This window comes from Patiria miniata, unplaced genomic scaffold (assembly GCF_015706575.1).
Source record: "Patiria miniata isolate m_02_andy unplaced genomic scaffold, ASM1570657v1 HiC_scaffold_19, whole genome shotgun sequence".
Classification (NCBI taxonomy): domain Eukaryota; kingdom Metazoa; phylum Echinodermata; class Asteroidea; order Valvatida; family Asterinidae; genus Patiria; species Patiria miniata.
The window spans coordinates 5,931,743-5,953,263 of record NW_024037057.1 but is presented as its reverse complement, the minus strand read 5'-3'; the positions used below and the strand labels follow the sequence as shown (position 1 = coordinate 5,953,263).

The window sequence follows — 21,521 nt, the reverse complement described above, 5'->3', positions numbered from 1 at the left end:
AAGCTGGTAAATGGAACATTTTTGTGATTCCTACCTAAATTTATTTTGCCCTGATTTAGCTGTCCTAAATATGAATCTTAAAAACGCAAAATGTCTTTAAAACCTTCCAGGAAAACTACCACAATATTACAAAGAGTTAATACATAGTTGGTAGAAACTTTACAAACGGCAGAATATGCAAACACATGTATCCCGAATTGAAATAAAGACACAAATACTTTGGGGTAACGAGTACATCAAGTAAAAATGACAAACCTTCGTTTTCCAAAATTTGGATCAAATCAAATGTTGTTTATGTTAACGACATATTGAACGTAAATGGCGAACTGTCCAAAAAACTAATTAAAAAAACCAAACAGAATTGGTTAGGCCAAAAAAAATAAGTCTCCGGTTTCTGGTATGGAGCTTGCCCCAAAAGTGGTGCGGCGACGCGGCTTTTTTTTTTTTTTTTACGTGTTTTTTTTTTTTTTTTTTTTTGGGCTTCAAATGTCGGCTGATGACTGCAAATGGTGCCCGACTAAACTTAGTGCAAATATATGGGAGTCCAGAGAGAGGCCACATAAAATTTATTCTCGATCATAACCCCATCTAAAAACACGTTAAAATTGTGCAGCAGCAGGATTCCAGTCAAACCAGTGAGTTTGGCGGTTTTGAGACATCATCTTGTATTGAAAAAAAAAAATTCATTTTGCCGACGCGCATGGCTACGGCGACGCGCGCGCATACCAGAAACCGGAGACTTTTTTTTTTTGCCTTAGTTATAATATATGTATTAACTTGGCCCTGCCCAAAGAATGGTCAACAAAACTCTTTAATAACGATATAATTTCAGTTGAAAGACATGCTTGCGTCAGCGATTGTGTAGGTAGGTTAGATAAACATAATTACAAGGATAAGGTTTTATAAAAGCAAAAAAGGTTTTATAAAAAATACCTGTCGCACAAAAACGTTGGAATGAAATACTGCAGACTGATGGAATTAATTGTGGAAAGAAACAGTTATGAATCTATAAAAGAAGTTTAGTTTAGGAATTTAATTTCACGTTTATGCACCACATAATTAATGTTTACTAAATGGAGAATCGAAAATAAAACTATTTTTTTAATTCGTTCCCTGTAAACAAGTTACCAAAAAATTGACCGTTTAAAATTGAGGGCTACAGAAATGGGTTAAAAGTGAAACTCGATTTGAAAGTAAAACTTGACTAGGCCCATGGCGTTGATTATTCCCTAAATAACTGAGCCAGACGGAAAGTGCAGCTCGCTATATTTTTCTTGCATATAACATCAACAAGTGCCCATGACCATTGACCGTGCCCATTCACAACATGAATGTATACAGAGCAGCACGTAAATAAAAGAAAATCCACCTGTTTTGTTGATGGGACGTCTGTTGAGCGAATACGCGTAACCGTGGTGGAATTTGGGTTTACCCATTACACCTGAATTCGACGAAATGTACCAAAATAGATCTGAAACCGACGATGTGTTTTCTGCGTTGGGATATTTGTGTTGTGACGTTTCCGTCATCATTGTGTTGTTGCTAGAATCCTAGCGTACACACGTATACAAGTTGATAGGAAGGAAACACTGACCAGGAACAAGATAAATTCTCCATAGCATTTTGGGTCTACACGCCACTGATCTCTATATAAAGACTGGATAGCTAATAAAGAGCCGCACAATGTACGAATTTGACGCCATATTGGTGAGACCGGCTGGTGATCTCCAAAGGACAACTTGTCGTTTTTATAGACGGCATGATTTCTTTTGTAACGTCGCGGTTCACTTGACTTATATTTTGACCACCACCACTGACCAAGGTTAACTACAATTTTTCTAACGTCGTGGTTACTAAAATGCCGCAAATACTTTTTTGGTGTTTTGAAATAATAATCACTACGGAAATGTGTCCCTTTTAGAGCATCATAATATGTGTACGTGACCAAAATGCGCGTCAACTGTTGATACAACGCGCACGTATTTACGCGTAGAACGTTCGTATTATACGCGGCCATCTTCGTGAGACCGGGGGCGAATTGGTCAATATGCAAAGTCTACTGTGTGAATGTCATTGATCTCCATATAGATCAATGGTGAATGTTGTATGCATATCCGCTATCCAGTCTTTATATAGAGGTCAGTGCTACACACCCGTGATATGTCATACATCCGACAATGCACCGTATCGATTTTGCCTCAACATTACTTTGAGAGCGGATGTCAGAGTTGAAGTAATATTGAATCGATTGTCACAAGCTGAATGTTGAAATTCATGCAGTTGTCTGCAGTGGCAGATCTAGGAGGGGAAAGGCGATGTGCCCCCTCCCCCACCCTACCCCACCCCACCTCGGCTGCCTATATATATGCCACATCCGTCAAATGATAGTATATAAATGAATTTCTAAATGTCAAATCCTCCTAACTCTCCAAAAATTAAATCAAGACACGGGCATGATAGTACGCGATGTTTAAAAAAGATTTATATATATATTTCTGAAGATCAATTATTTGTGGCTAATTGTGGCTTCAGCTTCCGATTCAGATGGGGGGATTTCATTCGCAAAAAGCCCAAAATTAATTCATGGCCTATTTTGCATAGAGGAGGGGGCTACATTTCGACTTACTCCAGACTTCTTTTTTTTTGGGGGGGGGGTCACATTTTGTGTTGTTTTCTATGAGCACGTATTTTGTGGAGTGAAACTACAGGAAACATTCTTATTTCGACAGCGGAAAATCGAGAGGGCGCTGTACTATTTTATTGGCAATGCAGGCGACCATGATGAATACTACTTTAAACAATTGGGGAAATACAACTGGCAGTGGTGTTGTAAAACAACATCACTGGCAGTTGTATTTCCCGTCTTGTACTTCCGTTTGTTTTCTTTTCTTCTTTGCGGCTCAAAATTGTTTCAGAATGTTCTGCGCAATAAAAATTGCATCTTCAGATCTGGTTTCTGGGTGTCTCTGCAGCGCAGCCGGCGTTGAAGACGAAACGCCAACGAAGTCGTGGTTTGGTAAACTAGTTTACGAAACTTCGGCCTCATCAACAAATTAGGCTTTAGGAGATTGAAGGGAGTCTTTGGCTCAAAATATCAATTTCATGCAACAAAATCAATGTATTATTTACTTTGTAATTTCAGGTATAGTGGTATTTTCATTTGGGTCAAGATTCAGAAAGAAAGGCATGCAGCCGGAGCGCTATCGAAGCCACGGTTTGTTAAACTGATGCACCTTGAACGTCACATGACCTTCTACATACACTGACGTCAACTAATCGTGCACTGGCATGTATGATATGTAGGCTATTAATATGCTGCAGCTGGAGCATTGGGCTTACGGTGTTTAATCACGCGCCAAAATTTTACTTTGGTATAAGCAAAACGAATATTGCTTCTCCGAATTTGAGCACTGAGCAAGGTTGAATCTTTCAGAATCGTCATGTCCACAGGTATGTACATGTATACAACTGTTGATTTAATATGTATGATGTGGTCATAATTACGTAAGGCAGGGCAAAGAGAACGAGTGATATTGTACAGACAAAACTCTGAAAATGTTAATGGCCCCGGCCCATGGAATTTGTACACAACCACTTAAGTACCGTCATTTATTATTGTTGGTCTAATAATCGTTTTGATTGCAGAATATAAACAGTTCCAGAATGAGGGTGAGGATGATCACGCGGCCAGCTATCCGCTCAGCCAGCCCCAGCCTGCCCAGGGCTACGCCCCGCCCCCGCCCCAGTACCCCAACTATCCTCCTGGAGGCACGGTACGTAGGCCTACAAGTTAATATCATCCTTATAAGTTATAGACCTCATAAGCGGTATCCATATCGACATTAAGCTAACGCAGACTGCGCAGACAGTAAACATGCCGAACTAACTGTTGGCAAAGTTCAATTCAATTCAGTTGACATGTATTTAGCACTCTCCAATAAACCAATACAAAGTTGGATAATGTTAGTTCAATACAGTTATATTTAAATAAACGGCGATGACAAATGTGAAGGTAATTTCGACCAGAAAAGGTGATGCTTTGAATCTAATTATTTAAATTAAGATTAATAGCAGGCGAAGTTGAGAAAGAGTAGAATAGGAGAATGCAAGGCTGTTCACATAAGCCAAGGCTTGTATAGGTGGAACAGCCTGGGCAGACTATACAACGTAATCACACAAAATAGACAGACAGGATTGGACACAAAAGACAAACAAAACCAACGTAAGTCCGATTTTATAAATCAGGCTGATGCAAGATTAAAGAACAAAAATGCACAAAGATAACAATGAAAACGAAGGAAAGCCTTATATCGGGTTCAACTCAATTTGCTGGGTCGTCTACGATGTTGCTTGCGTATGTCCTCACTCAGTGAAAAATTGTCTTGGTTAATTTCACTTAACAAAGGGTGGCCTGTTCTATAACCAATTGTTTTGGTTAGAATTTCTGTTTAATTCAGTCAAAACTTTGGTCATAAAAGACCAATGCCCCCCCGCCCCCAACAAAAAAACTTCTTTTTTTTCAGTGACCTCGCAATAAATGTAGGTAGGCGTAGGCCCCTTAAGTGGGCCCCGAACCCTACGCCATAATTTTTGGGACCCACTTTTTGGGGGGACAAAATTTCGTTTTTGGCAACCCCCTCAAAAAATTGTTCTGGATCCGCCCTTATTAAACATTTCCATTGCAGTTTGGGCCCTGCTTGCGTTTCAATTTGCGTTAACTTTCTTACGTCGATGTAGCCTCGAAAAAACTTTAACATTTCGTCACCGTTTTCACGAAGAGCCACATATCTCCAAAATTACAATTTTTTTCGATTTTGATTTTTTTCGATATTTTGCATTAAAACAATGTACTTAACCATTTTGACATGTTTCTGTAAGCAAAACATCATTAATTTCTAAGTTACATTAATATTGCAAGGGGCAGAAATCTCGATAACTGCATTTTGCGTTTTCACGAAGAGCCACATACATTTTGGCCCTTTGAACGCGTACAAAACCCATTGCACGGAAATACGTAAAAGTAGGTCAAATGAGATTTGCGTTTTCACGAAGAGCCACATATCTTTGTTACATTTTAAGGCGCGCGCGCGTACTCACGCGCGCCTATGGAAATACACGTTGAACAGAAAGGGCCAATATGTCGGAAACGTGAATTTGCGTTTTCACAAAGAGCCACATATCTTTACTAATTAATTTCCACTAATTAACTGCTTTATTAAGTCTTATTACCGGGTTAATGTAAAACTTCAGCTCACGTAGAATCGTGTGATGGTTTTCTTGCTGCACAAAGTTGTTGCAAAGTAGTATTTCTTGCAGTTTTAAAATATGAGAAACTTCTTTTGTGATTATCTCGAAAACACTTTACTTCAAAATCAACATAATATATATAGTATGTGGCTGTTCGTGGAAACGGTGACGATTTGATAAATTAAAACAACTATGGTAATAATATCTACATATTATGTCCGCCTCTCTGCAACAATCGGACATCAAAAAATAATGACGAGCCCGAAACCCCCCCCCCTCGCAAAAATTCTTGGATCCGCCCCTACAATGTACTTTGATTCATTGTTCATTGCACAAACGAACTGAAACATTGCATGGGTTAATGTTTAACCAAAATGGGTTAAACTTTAACCCAGGCAATGTTTCAGTGCGTTTGTGCAATGAACAATGAATCAAAGTTCACCAGGGGTTAAAATTTAACCCAAGTAAACTAAAACTGTACAGTTGGGCTGCATCAATCAAATTATATCGACGCAAAACAGGCCATCCTCGTTCCCATGCATTATCAACCTCGTCCCCAAGGTGTCGAGCAGTACACGCCCACCCTTACCTGCTGCTCTCTTACTATTGGAAACGCGGTTGGAAATAAAGTAAGCACTGGGGACGAGGTTGATGCATTACAGGCCTTTATTTTGTTTGTAAACATGTACACCATTTTATATGGGCTGCCGCAAGCGCATTATTTGAAGCCGTGGTCGGCAACATGTTTTTCCCAAAAAAGTCCTCATAACGCCCTCAATACAAAGTAAAAAAAGAACATGTTTAGGAATTATGTTGTAACTTTATTGACAAATGTTATATATTTCCAACGATCAAATAAAATTTTGGTTATCTGTAATAACTCTTCTTCACTTTTGCAGTGTTGGACCTTCCATAATTTTGCAACCCGTGGTTGGCAAAAATACAGTTTGCCAACCATGCGTAGAAAGGTCTATATGCGCCATATGTTGGTTCCTATCAGGCCTTGTACAGTGAAGGAACGCGCGCACGCAGCTCGTGAAATCGATAGTTCTACGTGATTTTCGTGTTGAGTAGACCTTAGACCTAATGACGTATGACTTTATTTACGTATGCGCTTTTCTATGGGAGCGAAGTCGCGACGCCATACGAAGTGACCGCCTACCACATTATAAAAGCACACATGTAAAAAAAGTGGTGACGTCATTAAGTCTCAGGCGTATTCAGTGCGTGAACGCAAAGAGAAAAAAACGAGAGGAAAAGTAAGGGAACAATAAAGGTTTGATGCAATGTAATTGTTTTAATATGCAGTCCGTGTAAGTGTACCATTGTGTCCCATTTAACCTTATTTTCAATCATCATTTTGCCATTTTTTTTTAGAGCATTTTGGTGCCATTGTGGTTTTTATGCTCATGAGAGTTTGTAAATTTATCAGCAAAAGAGTGACGTCATTTCAGGCAGAAACGTAAAACCTCAATACCTCACAGCTATTCCAGCACAAGTGTTTGTTGTCGAAATTTTTCTTTGCTACGTAATTCATTGTTGTTTCAGTATATGGCAGTAAGCAATTTTTTTTTTCAGAAACGTTTTCAATGATCCAACTTTAGGTTAATTATTTTAACAGAAAACTCCGAAACTGAACACTGTCTTTCTGAAACGACTTAACATCAACAGCCCCCTCAATTGCCAGGAAGAACATGGGACATTTTTATGTAACAGAAAATGCACTTGCCAATAAAATTAACTAGACAGGGATGTTAAAATAGTTTCTATACATTTAAGAGGAGTGGAGAGTTGCACAAAATATTCCCGAGTTAAATTCACGTCATGAACCTTAATGTGTATAGTCTCCATGCAGTCGTCAGTTGCTTATATTTTTGGTCAACATCACAATTATTGACAGCAGTTTGTGCATTTGTTGATGGTGTATACCGAGGACACACCGGTGCAACATCATCGGTGAATCGAGGACACGACCAAATGGAGGACGACCTCGATTAGAAAACGTGTAAAAATGAGATCCTCGATTTACACCTGAAACAAACTCACAAAAGTCAATGAGTGTGAGCCAGTGAGTGTGAGTCAGTGGAGGAGTGAGTGGGTGAGTATGTCTGTTAGTGTGTCATTTAATCAGTCAGTCAGCCCTTGAAACTCAACTTCAAATAATAATAATTACTATTGTAGCGGGATCCTACCATGGGCTCTTGCCCGCCAAGTCCGGCAAAACGCAAGAAAAGTGAACACAAACACGGGATTTCTAACTCTGTAGGAAGATCTCATTTATTTCGCCAAGCGGACTCTGCTGGCAACGTGCCGCACCGCTGCCAGAACTGCAACTGATCAATTCCCAGCATAGACATGCACACAGTCTGAACAAATGTATACAATTGTAGCAACTTTACCCAACCCTGGAATCAAGCCAAGCCCTACCCGCGAAAGTGAACAAAAGAACCCCACTTACTTAGCCAGCCTATTTGTAGAGCCTATTTCCGGAGCGCGCGCTAGCCAGACCAAAAACCAGGTCAGGTGCGCGCCGCCGGAGCCCCTCCGCCGGAGCACTAGTGCTAGAAAGCAATGACAACAAAAGTGCTGAATAGACTGTCCGTTTAATACACTATGATAGATCTTTAAAATCTAGCACACGGTATCATATAAGCACACTGAGTGTAAAAGATTCTGTGGTGTACCTGCACAAACCTATCCTTAACTTATACCTTAATTTCCAACCTTGCAGATGATGCAGACAGTCGTGCCTCAACCTCAAACCATCATATCCACTTCCCACGTGTGCCAGCCTAACGATTACTTCGGATTGGCACTCTTTGTGACCATCTGTTGCTGCCTGCCGCTCGGCATTGTGGGATTGATCAAGGCCAATGACGTAAGTAGTGCCGTTATTCCACCAAATCCTGCCCATTTTTAAGCAGTTGTACGTTCTCTCCAGGGCTCACCCTGCAAATTGTAACCCCAGTTATGGGAAGTGGGCCTAGCAGCTAGGGTTTGTTCTTGGTACTTGGTTCTTCTCCTCAATACTCCGCGGGGAAGTTTAAAAATCAGGAGGCCAGAAACACCCGGAACAAACCCCTTGTCAAGTGTTTCTTGTACGTGCATTGCATTACACGACATACGGGACCTCCGAAGGACGAAGTAATAATGGTTACGTGCCTTGCTTAAGTGTTGCCACTGTTGCCTCTTAAAACACCAGAGCATGAGTCCGGTGCTCTTGACCGCTATGACACTCCACTGTGACTCGTGATCGGGCCCTCGGGTCAGGAGTTCAGATCCTGTTGGCTGCTGGTCATGTGCTATGTCCTTGGGCAAGCCACTTTACCCCAGTTGCTTAAAGGAGTATATAAATGGCAATCAACATTAGCTGGGGGAGTAACTTGCAATGGACAGGCATTACATCTAGGGGGAGTACACAATAATTGTGTCGCTGATTTGTCTCAAGTAATTATCCGTTTATAACTTCAACAGGTGCGCAACCGTTTCCAGGTTGGGGACGTCGCCGGCGCGGAGCAAGCCTCCAAGGAAGCCAAGATGTACTCCTTCTGGGGGCTTGGCATCGGCATCGGCATACTGGTGGCAGCCATTATTGTTACCATTGTCCTGCTGGTCGTCGTGTTTAACAGTGTGTGAGTTTGCAGTGGGATCAATATAGACCTTATTCACGAGTAAGCCATTTTTGGATCGTGTTCCCTGAATCTATTTTATGGGTTGTGAATTGTTGAACTGGATGGTGCCAGACTATTTTATGATTAGAGTGCATTCCAAGCCTCACTTTCAATTTTCGACCGTGTTCCCTGAATATATTGTATGAGTTGTGAATTGTTGAACGGGATGGTGCCAGACTATTTTATGATTGGAGTGCATTCCTATAGCCTCACTTTCACTTTTCGATCGTGTTCCCTGAATCTATTTCATGGGTTGTGAATTGTTGAACTGGATGGTGCCAGACTATTTTATGATTAGAGTGCATTCCAAGCCTCACTTTCAATTTTCGACCGTGTTCCCTGAATCTATGGTATGGGTTGTGAATTGTTGAGCGGGATGGTGCCAGACTATTTCATGTTTAGAGTGCCTTCCAAGCCTCACTTTCAATTTTTGATCGTGTTCCCTGAATCTACTTTATCATTTGTAAATTGTTAAAAGCGGGATGGTGCCAGACTATTTTATGATTAGAGTGCATTCGTAGCCTCACTTTCAATTTTTGATCGTGCTCCCTGAATCTATGGTATGGGTTGTGAATTGTTGAACGGGATGGTGCCAGACTATTTTATGATTAGAGTGCATTCCAAGCCTCACTTTCAATTTTCGATCGCGTTCCCTGAATATATTGTATGGGTTGTGAATTGATGAACGGGATTGTGCCAGACTGTTTTATGATTGGAGTGCATTCCTATAGCCTCACTTTCAATTTTCGATCGTGTTCCCTGAATCTATGTTATGGGTTGTGAATTGTTGAACGGGATGGTGCCCGACTGATTTATGATTGAATTGCTCTCCAAGACTCACTTTCACTTTTCGGTCTTGTTCCCTGAATCTATGGTATGGGTTGTGAATTGTTGAGCGGGATGGTGCCAGACTATTTCATGTTTAGAGTGCCTTCCAAGCCTCACTTTCAATTTTTGATCGTGTTCCCTGAATCTATTTTATGAGTTGTGAATTGTTGAACGGGATGGTGCCGGACTATTTTATGATTAGAGTGCACTCCAAGCCTCACTTTCAATTTTCGATTGTGCTCCCCGAATCAATGGTATGGGTTGTGAATTGTTGAACGGGATGGTGCCAGACTATTTTATGATTAGAGGGCATTCCTAGCCTCACTTTCAATTTTCGATCGCGTTCTACTTTATGGGTTGTACATTGCTGTCTAGTATGGTGCCGGACCATTTTTCAAGTTTAAAGTGGCTTACAACACCACGGTGTGTTCACTCACAAATTTTAAATTATTTGTCATAGCAGACTGGTGCAAATTTGTATTATGATCTTCATTTCATTGATGTAATTTCCACTCGCAAATTTCAAAACATGGAGGGTTTACCTCGCTTTCAATTCAATATGGCCGACTCGTGAATAACGTCTATTTCTTCTGAGGTTGGAGAACTACTTGTGAAAGCTAAGAGTGGGAAAAGATGTTTCGTTAATTATGTCTTCTGCAAAATATTTCAATTTCTAAACAAAAAAACTGTATTTTGATTTTGGTCAGGTGAGGAAACGGGAAACTAAGGCAGTTTCTACGGAAAATGACAATTTTCCTAAATGTTTACGACTTTTTTTCCATTTAACTGAAATAGCAAAAATCAGGTAGGAGGTAGGGTTGAAGAGAGGATTTTTTTAACGATTGTTGCCATCTGCTAAGCTTGCCAACAATTATTTTAGTCAGGCGGATGGGTGCAAAATATGATGGAATTGTTAATTTGATGAATAAAGCATGAAATTTGGCACACAGTCAGAACATGTCATGGAAAAGATATTTGGCCATGGCATCGTAGAGTTGTCCTTTGTAAAAAAAAAATCATAGAATAACATGCAGTGGCCGCCATTTTGAAAATCTTGAAAATTTCTTGTTATCCTATGATTTTTTTTCAAAGGACCAATCTGCGATGGCCCTATAGCAAAATATCGTTCCCATGACATACTCTGACTGTGTGCCAATTTCATGACTTTTTTTTCAAACAGAACAATCTTATCATAAATCTGCTGTACTATTTTGCTTTTTGCGTGCAAGATCTTAAGGTTTTTTGGTTGTGGAATAACGAAGAAGAGGGCCTGAGGTGGCATAGGCCCTACAATTTATTTGCTTAAAATTGTGCTTGTTATAGATGTGCGCAAGGATGGTATCAGCTACAGAATGTGCAGCTCTGAGAGAAATGCTTTTAAATTATTTTTAAGAGAAATGGACAATAATTATATATAAATTGGGTATATTTATATTTCGTTTCGATCAGTGAGTTTACAATATTTATTGAAAGTAACTTTAATAGGAAAATGGTGTGCTTCGACAAACGTATAACTTTTCACTGTCTTTTGCGCAATTCATGTTTAATCCTTCACCGCGAGATATCAAGTGTGCTACGACTTACCCTTTTTTTATTTTGATTTCATTTTTATCCTTATACTGTTCCCTGAGACAGTTTGAAGACGATTGTATACAAATTATGAAAGTAAAATGTAACTTACTGTAACAATTTGAATACAGCAAAGACTCTCTGAATCTTGATATAACCAAATGAACAATTAAAAAAAATTGTTAAGTGAAAGAAAAAACAGTACTCTTCTAGCTATTTTAGTTTACTTTATTTACTAATTTTATTTGCTTGCTGAAACAGCATTAACAGTTGACGTATTTTCTTGTACAAATTTGGAATCTGAAACTCAGTACACTAATAGTTTAAGTTTAGTCACTGAATTAATGACTTTCAGGTACTAAATCAACAAGGAAACGAGGCAAAATATGGCTAACTAAAGTAGGAGAGCTATATTATTCAAGAACTATCTTTTGTGCATATAGACGATCATTATGTCCGACTCACTGCGCATGTGTGTGCGTGACGCATGACACGCGCAACAGTCATCTCCAATGCCACTTTGCATATTCCAGACGCGTGCGTCACGCGCATGTGCACGCACGTCGGACATTAATGTTCGTATACGGTTGGTCAAAACGTCATGGGGAGCGGAACTTTATGAATAATGAAGCTCCTTCCAATAGACCTTGATCATGCTGCCACCATTTCAGTCACGTTCCCTGTATCCAATAACAGTACTGAATGGTAATGTTTTTGTGCAAAAAGGAACCAGGCTAATTTTCCTTCCAGCCTCGCTTTGGTGTAACTTTGATATGAAAGGGGAAAAAATCAAGATGGCCGCTACATGATAATGGTCTATGAGATGACATCACTATCTCAGTATCTCACTCCTCAATGTGGAAATTTAACATATGAATACAATTTCATGAAGACTCGACATGGAGGAAGATGACAACAAAAAAATTAAGTTAAAACGTTCACAATAAGAACTATATTGTTATCACGAATTTTCTGAGATATTTGTTTTAAGATTTGTGTTTAGCTTACAAAATTTGTGAGATGTAATGTTCCTTTGGGATCAGTGTGCACATTTCTGGGGTTTTTTTGCAGATGATTATTTCAGTTATTATTTATCCAATTAATTTTTCAGTAACAATTTATTCAGTACTTGTTTGTGACAATTGCCATTTCTGAAATAATGATATTCTGTAAATAATCGTGTAATATCATGCAGCTTTTGCCAAATATTTAAAGACAATAATACCGATGATAATCGTTGTATTAAGTTGATTTAAAAAAGAAGTTATTCTCCCAATTTTTCTTTTAGCTGTGCTGTACAGGGTGAGTAAAAAAAAAAAACGAAACCCAAATGTCGGGAGTATTGTTTTATTGAAGTTCCGCATGTAGCACTTTCAAAATCTAGAATATGAAAGCCTAATTCATAAGCTTTCTTTTAGTACAAGAATCATTCAGATCACTTATGAATTGGGCTTTCATATATCCTAGATTTAAAAAATGCTACATGCAGAATTTCCCTAAAACAATGGTCCCAACATTTGGATTTCGGTTTTTGTTTACTCACCTGTATAGTAGAAACAAAAACACCATGGTGACGCATATGCTCATCTTGTGTTTTCCCTAATAATAGATTTTTTTAGTTACTGAGTAACAGCCGATCTGTTTAACATTAATTGTAAAAATCAAAACATAAATGAGGCGCATGTTTCAATAAAATACGGATATAAGATTCAAAACGATATAGGGACGTGTCTCATTTGTGACATATTGGGCTTCCAATTCTGAGCATTTTGGATGCAATGCGGCCCAAAGTGGCACTATTTTGCCATGTCAGTTGTGGAGGGATCGTTCAAGATGGCTACTTTTCCGCTTTGAGTAAAAAATAGCGGTCGTCATCTTTGGGTGAGAATTCCTCGAAAAGTCCATGGTCAACCCGCCAAAAAATGAAAAGTATGACGCGGTGATCATCATTTTTCTGTGCAGCTTAAATAGCTGTGAGAGTTCTGAGTATTTTAAAGCAGATTTTTGAAGTATGGGCATTTAGCACTAGTCTCTATGGGAATGTTAATGCAGGGTTCACCCTTCAGAGTTTTCAGCTCCATTCTGATCCGACTTCTCAGTGGCGGGTGGCGTGGTTTAGTCCATAATGCATAACCGATAACAAAGGGTGCCTGCTTGTGGAGGGTATTGACTCCTCTTTCCGGTGTGCCGCAGGGCTCTAGTTTGCCCATTCTTGAATCGTTTGTACATGACCGACATATATAACCGTCCAAAATTCAATTATTGCATTCTTTGTCGACAATTCTAAGCGTTTGAATTTTGTTCAGCATATGAAACCCCTGCCGCCTAGATGACGTCAGTGTCCCGTGCTAATGACTACAGAGCACAATAGCGCAGTTGTGACAACTGCCTTGAAATTCCCCCAGAAATAGCTACGTACGTGAAGTAGGAACTTTTTCACAATATCACAATGAAACTCTTGCCAGAAAGATGACATCACTTTCTCGTGCTCTGGCACAACGGAAGTTGATATTTTCCCAGAAATGGCAACTTACGTGAAGCAGGGACTCAAACAAACTGACATTTAAAGCATTCCAGTGAATTTTCTGTTGCATCTCAAATGTTCCGAGTATATGGACCTTATTGCACAATTTGGCCATTTTTGTTGAGTTCCCTGAATGTATTTAATTAATTGTTAACTGTTCAATGGGATGGCGCCAGACTATTTAAGCAGGCAAACTTCAGCCTTATTTAACGTCAGTTTTTTTTAATCAGGCTTTAAACACGTTAAGGTTCATAATTTGCACTAAAAGAAATATTGAAGTTGGTTACTACAATTGATTACCAAAAAAAAAAAAACCGATTCATCAAACTTTTTTGCCGTAGTAGAAATCAGACGTACTCAGACAAATTAAGTTGTTTTTGTATACTCATTAATTAATTAATATTCAGTTACAGATTACTGCCAAACTGTTGAGCATTGTTCTAAAAAAAATCGTCAAATAACAGCTTCCTGTCTGTATCAATACAAGGCAGACATTGGGTTGAAACAAAAATCATGTTTCATTTGTGGTATTTGGCCTATTTCCAAAATTATGACAACTCGAAGTTTGTAATTCTGTGGAATTGACCTGCTTTTACATTGATGAGGCTGTTGATTTCTCCTTTTGTAATGCTATAGACTTGTGTCTGGATTGAGGGTGAAGTCTCACTGACTTTTGCACTTTTCAGGCGGAAGTGCACTTGAATAAAATTCGCACGTTCCTCTGTGTGATGCAAAACATATCGACCGAACAAGAAAAGGTTTGAGTTTCTTTTTGTCTGGCGGGCGACAACACCTGCACTGGATCTGAATACCTACATGTACATCTCACAATACCTACTGCTGACCTAAGTATAGCTATGACCTACGTGACGAAAATAGCAGTGACAAATCGTAGGTTTAAAAGGAACTGGCTGGGTGTATTGGCCTACCATATACCAGACTGCAGCGCAACGGACAAGGAGTGTTTCGTCTATGCTCTGAACGGTTGGATTTTTGTCTTGAGATCGCCCAAACTCAAAAACTGAAGAAAAAAAATGGCAACAGGTAAGGACTAACTTCGTCTTGGATCATGGAGGAATTGGGGAAAGAATGTTACAACCTGACGCTACTTCAGCGGTTGTGTACAAAGTATATGGAGAGTCAAGAAAATTTTCGAAGTACTTCCTAACAAAATTGACGCAATTAAGCACGGGCTCCGCCATGAGACAGAACTCAAATCTTAGGCAGATTTCGCCTGTTCATTTGGGAGTGTCAAATTTAGACGTGCATTTGAATTAATGCTGCCATAATTTATAGTATAGTCTGTACACGAACTGCAAAGCATGAAAGTACACCAAGGGTCTGACAGCGCACACTTTTTATGTAAGGACAACGAGGACAGCGACAAAAGCCACAATTCAAAGCAACAAAAGTGACAACCGACAATGGTGACAACTACGACAAAGACGACATTTGAGGCAGCGACAACTGTAACATACGCGACAATAGCGACAATTGGTAGCTACAACTACGAAACAATTGTGACAGTTAACATCGACAACAACCGCAAAGAAACACGCTTACTACAACCATCGACCATACAGCAAAGCAACTACGACAAAAACAAGAGAATTTGCATTCGCGTCGGTCATTTGACAATTTCCTCTTTAATTTATTCCAGGCAGGAACAGTCACTTATACGGATTCCTTTTTTTGTTGTCTTTTAGGTTACACACGGTTTGAGAATGATGCCACGCCCCATCCCAGTGCTGGGCCCCCAGCGGGGCAAGTTTATGGCCCGCCCCCACCTTACTTCGGCGGACCTCTAGGTAGCACACCGGCCATTTGCTCTCAGCCTCAGACTATTTACGCGAATGTAAGTAGGCCCTACTTAATTCTAGTTCAACTTCAGTCTGCCAGGAAATTTAGAAGGCTTATGCAATGTAATTTGCTTGTTCGCCATTAATGGCGGGAAAGCCATACTTTTTCTTCTGATTTTTTTTTCTTCTTTTTTTCTATTCTTGTTCTATCCTAGATCCCGTAGACTTTGCACACGATTTTCTAATCGGCACTTTCGAAAGTGTTCATGTTCAGATCTTGACTAAACTTTACACAATGAAAAACATATGGTGAAGATGGTTCCCTCGGATGGGCGTATAATGATGATGTCATCACAAGTCATTTGAAGTGTGCAATTCCAAGGGCCTATATCTAAATAGCTACTGGGTTAATTGGATTCACATTTTGTAATCCTTGAAATTTAGCCATGCCCAGTCAGTCAGTCAGTCAGTCAGTCAATCAGTCATGAGAATTTCAGCCAAGAGTCAATGAAGTATATAGATAACTATAGGCAGGCCCCTGCGTAACCGGCACAAATGTGTACGAAATAGGCTGATCTATAACATGAATTGTCGTTTGCCTAACACAGGTGGCGCCCATGCAAACCGTAGTAGATGTTCGCGTCCCGGTCGTCGTCAGGAATTACATTGGGTGTGCCGTCATGGCTCTGCACTGCTGCCCCCTGTTTGGAATTGCAGCCTTGATCTTTTCTTGCATGGTAGGTTTTATCGTACAATTCGGGCGATTCACAATGCCGTGCGCCACCACTAAGAGTTTGCCACGCAGAGGACTTTTTCCCAGTGCATTGTGGGAGATGGTCGACAAAATATTTCGCAGCGCGGGACATTTGAAATTGTTAGTTTATCCGGTCAGTAGTTTCGTACGCGAATGATTCGAGTATAAATTATGTTTGCCCTTTTTCTTTCCTTTTTACCAGCATGTTGGGGTTTTTATTGTAAGGCGGCAGAACGCTATGCCCCAATCTATAACAAATTAACCTAAGTTGCCTGCTGACACTCATTCAAATGGGCCGTGTTTTGTCGACCGTAAACTTGAAAAAATGGACTCTCAATGGCAAATTCTTCGTAGCGCACTGCATATTGAATCGCTCGAATTCGAGGAATAGACGACCTCGTCCTCATGACCTGGAGCAGTATGCTCCCATAGCAGGCTTCGGTCTGATCGCTCTGTTTAAAAAGAATATGATCTAGAGAGCTCATACAGTCCACTGCGCGCTGTACACATATTTGAAGCTACGCGCTGGTTCCGAATAGTTTAATTTGAATATGCTGCGGGAACCAGTGTAAATACTATCATCATACATTTTATTATCAAAACAAAATTACAGTTTACCGGTATTAAACAACTTTTCTCTTACTAGAATAAAAAAAGATCGAAACCCAAATGACAGGACCGATTTTTAAATGAGGTTTTGCCTGTAGCACTTTCAAAATGCAGGATAGAAGCCCAATTGATCAGCTTTCTTTTAGTACAAAAAATCATTCAAATCGCTCATGTACTTTCAAGTTACTGAATTTTGAACACAAACACCATCTTAAAGGTTCTGTCCACGAATCACAAAAAAAGGTAAGTGTTCTTTCTGCAAAACGAAATACAATTCACACACATCCCTATAACAATTGTTTTCGTTTTGCTGAAATAACACCTACGTCTTTTGTGATCCGTGGACAGAACTTGAAAACGGTGTTTGTGTTCCCAATTCGGTAACTTGAAAAGCACATGAGTGATTTGAATGGTTCTTGTACTAAAAAAAAAAGCTTAACGACTAGGCTTTCGTATCGTATGTTTTGAAAGTGCTACAAGTAAAATTTCATTGAAAAACTGGTCCTGCCATTTGGGTTTCTTTTTTTTTTACTCACTCTGTATTTGGCAGACAAGTTATACTGTAAAAATGTCTTAATTTTGGCTTTTTTGGTTTTCTTCGATAGGTGCGCCCACGTTTGCAAGCTGGAGACATCGAAGGCGCAAGGTGTGCCTCGAAAAGTGCGCTGGTTCTCAGTCTCCTCAGTGTTTTGTTTCTCATAGTAACGACCATTATCGTGGTGATCATTTCGATGGTCGTGATCAATTCTGCCGCTGGGCTAAATGATGATTCGGTTTATGAGATACCGTCATCAGAGAGGATTATTTAGCTTTTTTTTTGCTCGTTTCGAACGACTCCACTCGAAGTTCACAGAAAAATAAAGAAAAAAAAACTGTAGACATTTTCAACTCGGTGAAGTAACCTTTGTTTTTCTTGAAAAAAAAAAAAATAAGCCATGAACATTCTTGGTATCACGGAATGCGATGTCTTCTATAGAACTCCATATTGAGGACCAATGGTTGGAAATCAATTACATATTGCTTCTCAAACGACAGCAAGCCAGTTTTTTTTTAATACTTATTCGCTATGTTACTTTTGGGATACATGTTAAGTGTTATTGTGCTGATCATTCTCACCGAATAAAACGTCCTCTGGGTTTTTTTTTACTGCCTAGGCCCTATTAGCCGAAAAAGCAATAAGGATACAGAACGGATTTATTTTACATCAGGTAAATATTTGTATAAACATGTGACAGGTCTTTAAGAAGTGTATTAAATAGGTAATTGTTTTATATATATATATACATTTTTACAAGTGTATTTTCTACCTTAAGACCATTGTGAAATTTGTCGAAACCCTTATGCGATAAGTTTCATACTTCAAATAATAATATTCTTTACAAAATATTGTATTTTGCCCAATGTTCAATGATATATAATTGCAAATTGTTATTCTTTAAATAAATGTGTATATAGGTATTAATCTGAATTTGCCAATATTGAATAAAATAACACCGATTGTAATCGTAAATTTAGCTTGAGTTTGTCCAGTATTGAATTCAGTCTGTACCTTTATTAGTTTCTTTGTCGTTGTTTTTTTTTTTTGGGGGGGGGGCGGGGGGGGGGGGCCTTACAATCCTTAAGAAAACATTACAATAATCAATGATATGCACAACATTATTGTTAATGTACTATATACATATACAGGGTGAGAAAAACAAACACGAAACCAAAAACCAAAAAAAATAACAAAAAATATGTATTTCATATTTAAACAAATATGTTGCACCAAAAAATTATAATGGCCAGAAAGCCAATTTCATTAATGGAAATTAATTGAATAAAAATAATCCGTGGATCACAAAAAGGATTGTGTTCTTTCAGCAAAACGAAAACAATTCACACACACATCCCTATGTGATTTATTTTCGTTTTGCTGAAACAACACTGAACTTTTTGTGATCCGCGGACAGAACCTTAAAACGGCGGTTGTGTATAAAATTACGTAACTTGAAAAGTACATAAGTGATTTGAATGATTCTTGTACCAAAAGAAAGCTTATGAAAGGGGCTTTAATATCCTAGATTTTCAAAGTGCTATATGCAGAACTTCACTAAAACAATGGTCCCAGCATAAGGATTTCGTGTTTTTTACTCACCCTGTATAGTAAGAAAAGAAACATCCTGGTGTCGTATGTGCTCATTTTGCGGTTTTTTATTAATTGATTCTTCAGTTACTGAGTAACAACCGACCTTTTTAACATTAACTGTAAAAATTATTTAAAAAAATAATAATAAATTGGGCGCATGTTTCAATAAAATACGGATATAAAATTCAAATCAATCTAGGGATGTGTCTCATTTGTGGCATATTGGGCTTTCGATTCTGAGCATTTTGGATGCAATTGAGCTCAAAGTGGCACCATTTTCACATGATGTCAGTTGTGGAGGGATCGTTCCAGATGGCTACTCAGGCCATAAAAAAAAGTCTCCGGTTTCTGGTATGCGCGCGCGTCACCACAGCCATGCGCGTCGACAAAATGAAAAAAGTTTTTTTTTCAATACAAGATGATGTCTCCAAACCGCCAAACTCACTGGTTTGACTGGAATCCTGCTGCTGCACAATTTTAACGTGTTTTTAGATGGCGTTATGATCGAGAATAAGCTTTATGTGGCCTCGCTGGACTCCCATATATTTGCACTAAGTTTAGTCGGGCACCATTTGCAGTCATCAGCCGACATTTGAAGCCAAAAAAAAAAAAAAAACCAGGTAAAAAAAAAAAAAAGCCGCGTCGCCGCACCATTTTTGGGGCAAGCTCCATACCAGCAACCGGAGACTTTTTTTTTGGCCTTAGGGGTCGTCATTTTGGGGTGAGAATTCCTCGAATAAGTCAATGGTCAACCCACCCAAAAATAAAAAGTAATTGAAAGCTGACACGATGATCATCATTTTTCTGTGCAGCTTCAATACCTGTGAGAGTTCCGAGTATTTTAAAAAGAATTTTGAATTATGCACATTTAGCACTAGTCTCTCTATGGGAATGTCAATGCAGGGGTGCAACCTTTTCAGCTCCATTCTGACCTTTCGGTGGCGTGGTTTAGTCCATAATGCATAATCGCCAACAAAGGGTGCCTGGTTGTGGAGGGTACGATTCCTATATATGGACTCCTGTTTCCGGTGTGCCACAGGGCTCTAGTTTTGTCCATTCTTGAATCTTTTGTACATGACCGACATATGTATATAACCGTCCAAAATCCAACTATTGCATTCTTTGTCGACAATGCTAAGAATTCTGTTCAGCATATGAAACTCCTGCCGCCTTGATGACGTCAGTGTCCCGTGCTTACGAGTACAGAGCACGACAGCGCAGTTCTGACAACTGCCTTGAAAATTCCCCAGACATAGCAACGTACATGAAGTAGGGACTATAGTATATGAACCTTATTGCACAATAATTTAGCCATTTTTGTTGAGTTCCCTGAATGTATTTAATTAATTGTTAACTGTTCAGTGGTGCCAGACTATTTAAGCAGGCATACTTCAGCCGTCATTTTTTTAATAAGGCTTTAAATGGTTTAAAGTTAATAATTTCCACCAAAAGAAATATAAAAGTTGGTTGCTACAATATAATTGATTACCAAAAAAACTGGTTCATCAAACTTTATGTCGTAGTGGAAATCGGATGACTCAGTCAAATTAAGATGTTTTTGTGTACTCATTAATTATTTAATTTTAGTTTAGATAACTGCCCAAATGTTGAACATTGTTAAAAAAAAATCGCAAAATAAAAGCTTCTTAATGTATCAATAAAACGCAGACATTTAAGAAAAACAGAAATCATGTTTCATTTGTGGCATTTGGCCTATTTCCAAAATTGTGACAACTCGAAGTTTGTAATTGTCCTGCTTTTGCATTGATGAGGCTGTTGATTTCTCCTTCTGTAATGCTATGGACTTGTGTCTGGTTTGAGGGTTATGTACAAAGTCTCATTGACTGTGTACTTTTCAGGCGGAAGTGCACTTGGATAAAATTCGTACGTGCCTATGTATAAGGCCAAAAAAATAAAAAAATAAGTCGGTCTCTGGTCAGCGCGCGCGTCGATTTTAATCATGTGCGTCGATCTTTTTTTTTTCCCAAAATGTTCCGCGGTAGCTCCAACAGCGCCCTCTATTGCCGCACCTCCTCAATTTTTCTTACCAAAGAGCACCAAGGAATGGGAAATTGCACCAAGGCAAATGATCGAGAGCACCAAGGCAAATTATGGAGGACACCAATGAACATGACACCAAAAAAGCAAAATAGTACCCCACCTTGTCTGTACAATCCAAGCTTGAAGAAAAAAAAAAAAGCCGCGTCCCCGCGTCAATTCCGGAACTTCGGTCTGACCAGAGACCGAATATTATTATTTTTTATGGCCTAATGCCAAAAAATCAACCGAACAAGAAAAGGTCTGGTTTTTTATGTCTGGCGGGTCACAACACCTGCACTGGATCTGAATACCTACATCTCACAATACCTACTGTTAACCTATGTATAGCTAT

The 21,521-nt window shown here is 39.1% G+C and overlaps 2 protein-coding genes across 2 annotated transcripts; both read left to right on the top strand.

Annotated features, from left to right (window-relative positions):
- The first annotated feature begins 3,336 nt into the window (after positions 1-3,336).
- LOC119726095 (proline-rich transmembrane protein 1-like) lies at positions 3,337-9,338 on the top strand. Its single transcript, XM_038197709.1, has 4 exons — positions 3,337-3,450; positions 3,646-3,773; positions 7,979-8,125; positions 8,722-9,338. Exons 1-4 carry the CDS (start codon positions 3,441-3,443, stop codon positions 8,881-8,883), a joined length of 447 nt encoding a protein of 148 aa, XP_038053637.1. The 5' UTR covers positions 3,337-3,440; the 3' UTR covers positions 8,884-9,338.
- Positions 9,339-14,768: 5,430 nt separating this feature from the next.
- LOC119725510 lies at positions 14,769-18,295 on the top strand. The gene is made up of 4 exons (XM_038196923.1): positions 14,769-14,883; positions 15,546-15,694; positions 16,247-16,375; positions 17,607-18,295. Exons 1-4 carry the CDS (start codon positions 14,874-14,876, stop codon positions 17,808-17,810), a joined length of 492 nt encoding a protein of 163 aa, XP_038052851.1. The 5' UTR covers positions 14,769-14,873; the 3' UTR covers positions 17,811-18,295.
- The last annotated feature ends 3,226 nt before the right edge of the window (positions 18,296-21,521 follow it).

Coding starts and splice junctions, on each gene's coding strand:
- LOC119725510 (XM_038196923.1), top strand. Junction 15,695..16,246: donor CTCAGACTATTTACGCGAAT/GTAAGTAGGCCC, acceptor TGCCTAACACAG/GTGGCGCCCATGCAAACCGT. Junction 16,376..17,606: donor CCTTGATCTTTTCTTGCATG/GTAGGTTTTATC, acceptor TTTCTTCGATAG/GTGCGCCCACGTTTGCAAGC.
- LOC119726095 (XM_038197709.1), top strand. Junction 3,774..7,978: donor ACTATCCTCCTGGAGGCACG/GTACGTAGGCCT, acceptor CCAACCTTGCAG/ATGATGCAGACAGTCGTGCC. Junction 8,126..8,721: donor GATTGATCAAGGCCAATGAC/GTAAGTAGTGCC, acceptor TAACTTCAACAG/GTGCGCAACCGTTTCCAGGT.